This window comes from Lupinus angustifolius, chromosome LG05 (assembly GCF_001865875.1).
Source record: "Lupinus angustifolius cultivar Tanjil chromosome LG05, LupAngTanjil_v1.0, whole genome shotgun sequence".
NCBI classification, from domain to species: domain Eukaryota; kingdom Viridiplantae; phylum Streptophyta; class Magnoliopsida; order Fabales; family Fabaceae; genus Lupinus; species Lupinus angustifolius.
Genome location: NC_032013.1, coordinates 10,056,776 through 10,067,810, shown reverse-complemented (window position 1 = coordinate 10,067,810; position 11,035 = coordinate 10,056,776). Strand labels below are relative to the sequence as shown.

The 11,035-nt window shown below is 33.1% G+C and overlaps 1 protein-coding gene across 2 annotated transcripts; it reads left to right on the top strand.

The window, feature by feature from the left end:
* Positions 8,087-10,639, top strand: LOC109347709. Of its 2 annotated transcripts, XM_019587724.1 has the most exons (3): positions 8,087-8,879; positions 8,961-9,664; positions 10,358-10,639. In XM_019587724.1, exons 1-2 carry the CDS (start codon positions 8,609-8,611, stop codon positions 9,578-9,580), a joined length of 891 nt encoding a protein of 296 aa, XP_019443269.1. In that variant the 5' UTR covers positions 8,087-8,608; the 3' UTR covers positions 9,581-9,664; positions 10,358-10,639. The 2 variants fall into 2 exon arrangements, with proteins under 2 accessions (XP_019443269.1, XP_019443268.1); XM_019587723.1 differs by having other exon boundaries at positions 8,087-9,664; positions 10,358-10,638.

Below are 11,035 nucleotides of genomic sequence, written 5' to 3'. Positions count from 1 at the left end.
AAATCATCACTTTTAAACATATTCAAATACTAACAATAATTTCTAATATTTCCCAACAAATAACTCATCTAACCTTGTCCAAAGATATAGTTTTTCCATCTAAGAACAAGGAAGAAATTTCAAGATTTACAAAGGTCAAAAGCTACATAAAGGTTCATATGATTTTATTATCATCCCCTTTAGTTATGCCTTCATAAAATACTTAAAGAACACATATAAACTCTACTTTATGAACAATATAATAAAAGCCCATAACTTTCTATGAATTATGAGAAGAAGATGAAGAAGGGAAAATAAAATACTACCTTAGTTTGTATAAGAAATTTAGTGTAAAAATAAGAGAATGGGGTGAGGTATTTATAGGAGAGACTCACCCTCATCAAATCAGAAAATTTAATGAAAAGTAAGTAGATTTAGACTAGCATAGGTGATGTGTTTAATTGTGGTGGAGTGAGAGGATTTATTGAGTGATTTAGGAGATTGTGTAAGAGAATATGTATTTTTGCTTGTTTAACAAGCAAGCTTCTTACATGAAAATGATGTGAACTTTTCGATGACACATTCTCGATTAAAACATTCTTGAGTATTTTCGGCTAATACCCGGTCGGATAATAAAAATCTCCCGATTTCGGTTTATGGTTAGAACTTCGAAACACGAAATTCGGATTGAAAAATATTTAGAAATTCATTATGAACAAACTTGATGTCTATCTTGACTCAAAATAATATTACGAAGCCAATGACGCAATCGTAATTCGATTCCGAGTTACGGAACTCAAAAACACGTTATTGGGCCGAATTCAGGCGAATTTGGGCCCGACAGCAGCTCAAAAACTTTTCGTCACAGAAAATTACAAAACTTTTCCACAAAATAGGAAATCACAAAACAAGACTAACACTCAACAACGGTTTAGTCTAATTCAATACCGATTAATTTCTAAAATAAATCGCTGTTAAAATAAATAATTAATAAAACATACACAGAAAATTCACGGTGTTATATTCTTCCATCCAAAGATCCTTGACCTAAAGCTGAGTATCTGATATGTGTACAAAATCTACATAAGAACAAAGCATACCCATTCATGACCAATTGTCGTACCAAAATGATTGGTTCCCACTTCCCAACTCCAATTTGAAACCCATTTTCTCCAAATATAAGACGATGTGGCTTTTGGTGGAGAAAAAAACAAAGACCTATCACCAAGGTAATTCTCTCTCAAGACTGTACACCACACCATATTACTTCTACTGAACAAACTCCAACAAAGTTTTCCAAGAAGGGAAATGTTCAAGAGTTTAGCATCCCTTATGCCCAGACCACCGTCACGCCTACGCCTCGTAAGAACATCCCAACTCACAAGATGTAGGCCCCGACTATTAACATTGTCACTCCAAATAAAATTCCTCGTCATCCTATTTATGTTATTGCACACAAGATTAGAAAGCCACAAAACCTGCATATAATAAACAGGAATAGAGGAAAATTACGGATTTCGCAAGGCATAGACGACCAACTCTATTCAGTAGGTTTGCTTTCCAAGAGGCCAAACGACTTTGAATTTTTTCCAGAATAGGGTCAAAAGTCGCCCTACCAACTCTTCCCTGAAGTAAAGGAATGCCCAAATATTTACCAAGAGTACTAACAACCCTCATAAACTTGGTCTTCCTCTTGTTAGTGACTGATCTGGAGCAGATAAATTTAGATTTTTCCATATTTACCTTCAAACCCGAGGTTTGACAGAAATCATTAAGAGTTGAAGAGACAACCCTAACTTGGGCGTTAGTTGCTTTACAAAACAACAAGATATCATCGGTAAAAAGTAGATGAGAGATAGAAGGGCCACCTTGAGACAGCTTAATAGGATGCCATAAGCCAATATCCACCTTTTGAGAGATAAGTAGAGCTAGTTTCTCCATGCATAGCACAAATAGATAGGGTGACATAGGATCCCCTTGGTGAAGACCCCTACTAGGACTAAACACATCCAGTCTAGCCCCATTCCACAAAAGAGACACCTTCCCTGAATGGACACACCACATAATAAGATTAATTGTAATAATGGGAAAACTAAACTGAAGGAGAGTGTTATGAAGAACATCCCAATTCACTTTACCATAAGCCTTCTCCAAATTCACTTTGCACCCCATAACACCTTTTTTGCCTTGGACTTGTGAATATGGTGCATAACCTCTTGAGCCAGAATAATATTATCAGCAGTCCCCCTACCCGGAATGAAGCTGCTATGCAACGTGCCAACTAACTCATCCAGAAAAGGTCCCAATCTATTCACCAAAATCTTAGTAATAATTTTATAGGTAACATTACAAAGAGTAATAGGTCGAAGCTCCTTCAAAGATGTAGGATTATTTACCTTAGGAATGAGGACAATAAGAGTCTCGACAATGTGAGTGTCAGAGAACCCAAATTTGAAGGTATCATAGACAAGTTGCCATATATCGTCACCCAACAACTGCCAATATTTTTTTTATAAAATATAGGATGAAAACCATCCGGACCAGGGGCTTTGTAGGACCTCATACTCATAACTGCCTTAGTCACTTCTTCCTTTGTTACTAGGGCTATTAAAGCATCAACCCCCATTTGAGAGAGGATAAGGGTATCAACCTGGTAGCCCAAATTATTAGTTTGTGTATTGTCACAGAAAAGTTTTGCAAAATACCTCTTAGCCTCTCTCCTCATCAACTCAGGATCTATGCACCAACTTCCAAGAAAATACCATGAATTTTATTTCTTTTCCGACGCATAATTGTTTGAGTGTGGAAGAACTTTGTGTTTCTATCCCCAAATTTTACCCATTGTTCTCTAGACTTTTGAAACTATAAGAGCTCTTCTTGTTTTAGAATAAGATTATACTCCCGCCTTAGCTGAATATCCAACCTAGACAGGTTCTGATCATCGGCTTCCTCAAGGCATTGTTGAACACCTTTTATTCTTGATTCAACTCTTCTCTTCCTGCGAAAAATATTTCCAAAGGTTGAATTATTTAAAATAATGGACATTTCCCTTAACCTTGAAAGGCCATCCACCACATCATGAACACCGCGATCCCAAGCCTCATGGACCACCTATAGTAATCAGGGTGAGTAGTCTAAGCTGCCTGAAACCTGAAAGGCCGATTAATAGGAGGGTCCATGTGCCTACCAAATCTTACCAGAATAGGACTATGATCAGAATGAAGTCTGGTGAGGTTTTCTATATAACCTCTAGGAAGGAAGTGTGCCAAGAAGAGTCACATAAACCTATGTCCAATTTCTTGGAAATACTCTTACCGGACTGCTCCCTTCTGAACCAAGTAAAGTGGCTACCTATAGAACCCAGATCCATAAGACCACATGAATCAAGGACGTGAGCAAAATTCTGAGCCCGCAACACTTTTAACCCACTTGATCCCTAGCGAACCTCCCACGAGCAAATCGCAGGGTATTAGTGTCAATTTTATAAGGACAACCAATGGCTGACGCTATTGAGATAAGAAATTTTTTGTCATAAAATAACATATTTAACCCGGTAAGTCGTATCCAAACCGAAGTTTTGGACACTTTTGTCGTTGTTGAGTCGAAATCCAAGGACCATGTGGTGATAGCAACATAATGATCAAAAATCATCCATGGACCTTCATGTAAAACCTTGTCTCTATCCTGAGAATGGTCAAACTTAACCAAGAAATAACCAATTTTGATATCCATCATATCAAAATCACCCGAGAGCTTCCATACAAGCTTCAGCCTCTCTCACATAACTTTGAACCCAAGCCTTTTACAAACGAGAGTTACAATTAAGGAGTACTCCTGCCAATCCTTGCTATACTCACGAATAATACTTTCATTAAAGGAAACGGTAGGAAGAAGACGATTACCCCCAGCAATTCAACTCGTGCTAGACCCTCAACAAGGAAATCTTTATCTTCACGAACTGTGACTGGATGTCCATCAACTAGCACCTTGTCTCGAAAGGAGATCTAGAACCCTCTAAAGGAATTGTACTATCCTTATCAGAAGGTTTATCTGGTGGCCGCACCCGATCATAATTATAGAAAGCCGAAAACACAAAGGATTCAGACATAAGAGCATCCATTTGGATAACATCCTAATAGGGATAGAAGAAACAAGAAATGCTTCTATGCTCCATAAGTTAACCTCTCTTATATTATTTGTGATTTGAGTGGTAAATACATCATAACTATTATCTTACAAATATAACATTGCACAAAACGTTAAACATTTTATTTTACAATATTACTTTTTCAAACTGTTATACAATAGACAACAATTGAATGCATGAGTCTTTCAAATAATATATAATCTAAGGATAATAAATATACACCATAAGTGAAAATTCTGTATGTAAAATTCCACCTATTAGCGTCTTGAAATTTTTTACCCATTCTCCATTAACCATGCTCCTCTTGACACAATGACACACCAGATTAATCTTGCTTTAGTAAGGTAAGTGGCAAGAATATAAATTTTTTTTAGTATTATTAAAGGTATCTCCTTATTATTATTATTTTTTGCTATGGAGGGGAATGCAGTTGAATTTATTAATCAAATAAAATAGCATCACATGAAGGTTGCATAAGGAGGCTTTTTAGAAGTAACTATATTGTTTTCCTTTTTCAACAATGATTAGAAATATTTTATTAAACAAAATATGAACAGCTAAGTTTACCATAAAAATAATATAATCAGTGAGACCATCATTTTTATTGACGTGGAAGTTGTCTCCATCCCTCATCCTTTGGCTTTGGATCTAACTATACTTCTTTTTTCATGGGTGGATCCCACTATACATACTATAAGCAATAATTCGTTATTTTCAAGTGCTTATCAAATTATGAAATTATCAAACGCTAGGACACCTTGAGTTTTGTGATTTTTTACGTATTAATATGAGAAGAAAATATATGTACCGTCTAAGAGTTTTTACACTATTATTATATATAATATATTATTTATTTTTAAATATTATTGACTCTTAAATAAAAGTAATATAAACTAATGATAAATAATAAATTGCGTATGAATAAATTATACAGTATTGGTATAATATTTCACTCAAGAAGTATTTGATCAAAATGATGACAATGGGGTTAATGTTGAGACATTTATGAGTGTCTCCGGGTTCGGAGATACTCTATTCAGCCTTTTCATTGTATCATCAATAGATTTTGTTTGCTAATATTTTTCATTCTTCTAAATATTAATTCTTAGTATAGAACAAATCTTTTATAAAGAAATTAAGTTGTGTATAATGAGAAAGTACGGCAGAAACTTAATTTACTAAATCATCTTGAAATAGATACAGTCACATTTTAGAAGAGTTTTTTTTTACCTATAGACATTCTATTATGCATAACTAGTTAGGGCAGTTAATAGATTTGGGTTCAGAAAAAGTTAAAATTTTCAAAATCAAGGACATGAATTTGGAAATAAAACTAGTTAGAAGAGGAATATAAAAAGTAAGATAAATTTAATGGATAAAAATGTGTTCTACTGCCATTATTTATTGAAGTCTAAAATAATATTTTATAATCATCATTACATAATTAAATTCAACCATGAAAATAAGTATAGTTTTGGTCAATAGATTCCAACGGTAGAATTTTTTCTTATTAAAAAAGGTGAAGTGTTTTCTTAACATCTCTATAACATTTGATTTTTCTTACTATCAAAGTATCAGTTCACCATTTTGAGTAAATGATTAATCACTTTTGAGGTGTCTCAATAAATGTTGCTCCCATGATAAACCCTTAACTTTTTGGTTATTCTGAGGATCTTCGGAACCTTACATCACTAGATCAAGATCTTATTGATTAATTTTTTTTTTAATTTAACTTTCATGTAAAATTTCTAGATGGCACTGGTTACCCAGCTAGCTTTACTCTTAAATCAAAATCTAATTGGAAAGTAGTTCCATTCATTATTATACTGTAGTTGTGATTAACAGAAATATATTTAGTTAATTAAGCTGCTTTATAGAGAGGAATTAATTAGTAGCAGCAGAAGAGGGTTGCTGGTTCCCTCGTGTAAAACAATAGACCCCATGCTACAGCATCCTTCCCATAATTTCCTTCCCTTTGAAAAACTTTGCTTATAAAATAAAGATAAAGAAAGAAAGAGAGTCTAGGTAAGAAAATAGGCCAAATATCAAATATTCAATTCTTGAGAGCGAGAGAGACAATCACACATATCGAAATAGATTAATTCCCAACTCTTAGGATGAGGAATACATTTGGTTATACAAAAAAACTGGATAAAACTACTGACACTCCCAAATGTGTATTTACATTTCTATTGATCACAATTTAGAAAAATGAAATAAAATATGTAATTGGTAAGTTGGAAGCATGGATACACAAATTAAAGTGTCAATAACCACATCTAAATTTCTTTTAATGAGATAGTTACGAAGCCCGTGACTTCATAATAATATGCAAGATACTACTTAAAAACAGCACAATAAGTTATAACCATGTCTAACAAAATGTTTATGAGTTAGTTACCAAGCCTCGTGACTTCATAATCATATGCAAGATTAAAAGCAACACAATAAGTGAAATTTATCCTTAAAATGATTAAAAGGGTGTACTATAAGTCTATAACTAAGAAAAAAGGGAAAAAGAAAAGTAATGTGCCCTTTAATTATTTGGTCATGCTAGTAGAGCAACTTTATTTTTATTAGCATCCATAATGTTGATTATTTAATTTACATTAATGATCACCATGAAAATCATGAGCACTTGTGCTAATACATGCTGGGCTCATGTGCCTTTGTGAAAGCATTTTCATATGTCTAAGCTGTATATGTATGCAGGTATCAACATGGAATCAATATCATTCCCTACCTCATTTATACACACACTCAAAGAAAGGAACAAATACCATCTATTCTCATTATTGTTCATATTTTCTGTCTCTTCTCATTAAAATGTAATACCTAAATAAAAAGAAATTTTCTAAAAACAAAAGTAACACTTTTATATTACTTAGTAAAATTTGATTAGTTAAAAATATAGAAACGTGATTTTTCTGGGCCAAAGGACATGTGTTTCTTCATGATCAAGTTAATCACCCACCTTATGGGAAAGCCAACTTTATGTCCATTTGTAGAGAATTCAGTAGTAAAAATAGAATATTCAATGCTTTATATCTCATTGAATCTATTGTGAAATTGCCCCTTATGCTTTCCTTCAATTAACTAGTGGTATATGGAATTAGAGGAAAAAGAAAATCCAGTGCTACAATACAAAAAATTGAGGTAAATGGACAATTAGGATAATAAAATAAATAAAATTGGTGAAAGGTACAACGATACAATTAAGCTAATTTTTTTCTAGCTGCTTGCCTATAGTAGGTGTCTGGTTTATCGCATTAGGTATTAGTACTATGACTTTCAATTTAAATGGTTTCAATTTCAACCAATCCATAGTTGATAGTCAAGGTCGTGTAATTAATACCTGGACTATTATTATTAACCGAGCTAACCTTGGTATGGAAGTTATGCATGAACATAATGCTCATAACTTCCCTCTAGACCTAGCTGCGGCCGAGGCTCCATCTATACATGGATAATCTTTTGATTTTAAAGTATACGAGCTCTTAAGAGTAAAAGAGCAATATCAACAGACGGATATTTTTGTTTGAAGCTAGATTAAATTACTTGGATAACTTTACATCTAGAATCTCTAAAGATAAATTGGACATAAATATTTCACTTTTATATAACATGTAGTGCATTTATCCATATGGTTAGTTTATAGTTTAGTGGTGTCAAAAGTTCGTGCTATTACCTCCACAAATTGTGGTCACCACCTAGTAACATTAAAGTATAACTCAATACACAAAACTCCGACTTTGTGGGCAGGAGGGTAAATATATACTATCTTATCCCATAAGTGTAGAGATTGTTTGAGGTTGTTTCCAGGATTTGATGTTATCACTAAAATTAAAAGGTCAAAATGTTAAAAAGAGAAATTAAAATGGTTACTTTTATCCCAGAATAGTTGTTAGGTTATGATTATATCTAACACCTGTGACAGGTTGTTTTCATTCTGGTAATCTCTCTTCTACTCTTTGGAAAACACTTGGTGCACACAATAAAATTATGCATATTTTTTTGTACCTTCAATAACTGTTTCTATTTCTCCAAAGAATTAATTTCAACCCTTGTACATGTATATGTACATAAGAGCCTCAAAACTCTTCATATAAATTCCCTCTTAACTCTTCTGGTCCTCAACTCTAATGGAATCTTTGTAGGTTCTGAAGATAATCACATCACCTGAAACATGAAAACTCACTTTCTTTAAAACCCTTCTTCCTTTATTAGTCCTACAGAAAGAACATAAGTCCTAGAACTCTGCTATACATTGTTTTCAATATTCACTTCCTTTCACAAGTTTCTGATTCTAAGTTATAATAACCAAACCTACCTTAGTACTCATACCTCAGTTTCTAGAGCTCCTTTCTTTTCTTATGAAAAACTTATGTAGTTATTCTTATTTCTGAGTCCTTATTCTTCTAATTTGTCATATAGCTTTTACCACCAAAGTTCTTTCTTTCAAGAGTTATTAGCTTTTATGTGATGGATCTTTTTCAAAACCCATCTTCACTTAAATCAAATAATTTCCAAAAAGCTATATGGGTATCAAAGCTTTTTCTCATGTTCATAGGGGTTATATCCATTCTTGTTTTGTTGAAAGTGGCTATAATACCATACACATTTCACCTTGTTCTCTCAACTATTCCTCAACTTTGGGTCTCAGCAAAAAGCTGGTTATCACTACCATTCATTTATATCATTGTGAACTTAATCATTATCATTATTGCAGCTTCTTCCAACTTTCACCAAAAAAGTACACCATTTTCTGATCCTCCTAAGGGTACTTATATATCATCCAATATTTCAGAAATTTCCACTAGCCAAGTTGAGCCAGAAAGCCACAGCAATGAGCCTAAGGAAGAAGCAAAAGAGATTGAACATGAAGAACAAGAGAAGGAAGAAGTTAAAGACTTTGGTTTGCCCTTCAACAAATTCATCATTGAATCATCACTTCAAAAAAAGCAAATCAATGAGTCTAAGGAAGAAGTAGAAGGAAAAGATATTGGACAAGAAGAACAAGAAGTGAAAGACTTTGGTTTGTCCTATAGCAAATTCATCACTCACTCATCATTACTTGAGAAACACACCAATGATTATTTCTTGCTGGATTCTGATGATTCAATGGAAGCAACATGGAGGGCTATAATGGAAGGACAAGGGAACAACATGAAGCCAAAGCTGAAGAAAAGTGACACATGGGGTGCAAGGATCACCAAGGCAGAACCATTCACTGAAAATGGTGATGTTGATGACCATGTTACTTGGGCTGAAAAAGAGCTCAAAAAGTCTGAAACTTTCAATGATAGAGTGTCTTTGAGAAGGGATAAATCAATTAGTCAAGAGGAATTGAACCGAAGGGCAGAAGAATTCATTAAGAAGTTCAATAACCAGATGAAGTTGCAGAGGCTTGAATCTCACCAACGTTTCTTGGATATGGTTAATCATGGAATTTGATGAGACTACATCTTTCTTTTTCACCAGTCAAAGTGAAAATTTAGCATAATGAGAAATCTCTGCAAGTATATTAACCATTTGAAGGTATATATATAGATATATTCTTAAATTTTGTGTCATGGTTTTAGTATTATTACTTTGTTCTTGTTACATTCAGCACATTACAATTTCAAGTATTCTGCATAATTTCTCTTTCAGCTATGTGTATTATCATATATAACCTATGTACAGTTAGATATTAAATATTTCATGAAGCTTTACATATCAGTTAAGTTTTTGGAATAGTTGGTTTTCTTATATAATATGTTAGATGAGAGTTCTGTTCACTTTTCCTAATACTTAATTGGTAATAGACTAATAGTAGTTAGGTACAGCACTATGGTAAGGAATCTATGTCTTAATTAAACATAATCAAATGTTTGTTTTTAACTTCTATCCTTTACTTTTTAAGAATTGTGACCTCAGAAAGGATTCCATAGAGCTTATTGTTTACACAAAACATGCATTAATATGACTCCAAAAGTGACAGTTTGATATTGATTCCATACTACATAACTACATATTCCATGGCATCTTCCATTCATTGAAGCATTGGGCTTTCAACACCTGGCAAAAAAATAAATAGTACATTGCATTAATATTAAATTAGTCTAACTTTGATTTTCTTGTTCCACCTATCTAAAACTTTGGTTAAGGGTAAAAGAATAGTATATAATGTAACATTCATTTTGATTTATCTTCTCTATGTTGACTCTTTTCTTCAATTTTCATTGACAGGACTTGCTGTGTACTTATTTTTCTGCTGAGACTGTGTGAAGGAGCCAAGAAAAATATTAGACATTATGGATTTTTTTTTCTTGTCAAGTTTCTTTGGACATAGTAGAAGTTAGTTTCTGCCAAATATGTTTGTGCTCTTTCTTTAGTCTAGATAATTCCTCTGCAAGTTCTACTAGCTATTCAGAAGTTTAGTGTTTTTTATATTGCATATGTTTGTGTTGATCATGTACTTATAAACTTAGCCGACTCCATCGAATGGAATTCAGATTTGGTTGTTGTTGTATATTGTTTTAGCCTTAGGCTGGTAACATTGGAAGAGGGTTATCTCAATGTACAATATCTATAATTTTATGTAAAGCTACTTTGCCAGCTAAAGATGATTCTCTTCCTATTGAGGTGAAAACTAAAGATGATTCTCTTCCTTTTCTTCTTTATCAAGAAAAAGAATAAAAATGTATGTAAAATCAATAATGATGTATGTAAATTATGATGAAGCCCAAGTAAAAAAGATAAAAAAAACTATGGGACTCAAAGATACAAAATTGAAATTCATCCAACCCTATTCCTCTCCCTTCTTAATCATGTCAAACAAAACATTGTCACTCTTACTTTGCTTCCCTTTCAATGATAAGATACCAAACAAATTTATTATGCATTGTGATTACTACCTATATTTAA

Excerpts from the sequence above, each read along its gene's own strand:
- LOC109347709 (XM_019587723.1), top strand. The coding sequence starts at position 8,609 with ATGGATCTTTTTCAAAACCCATCTTCACTTAAATCAAATAATTTCCAA.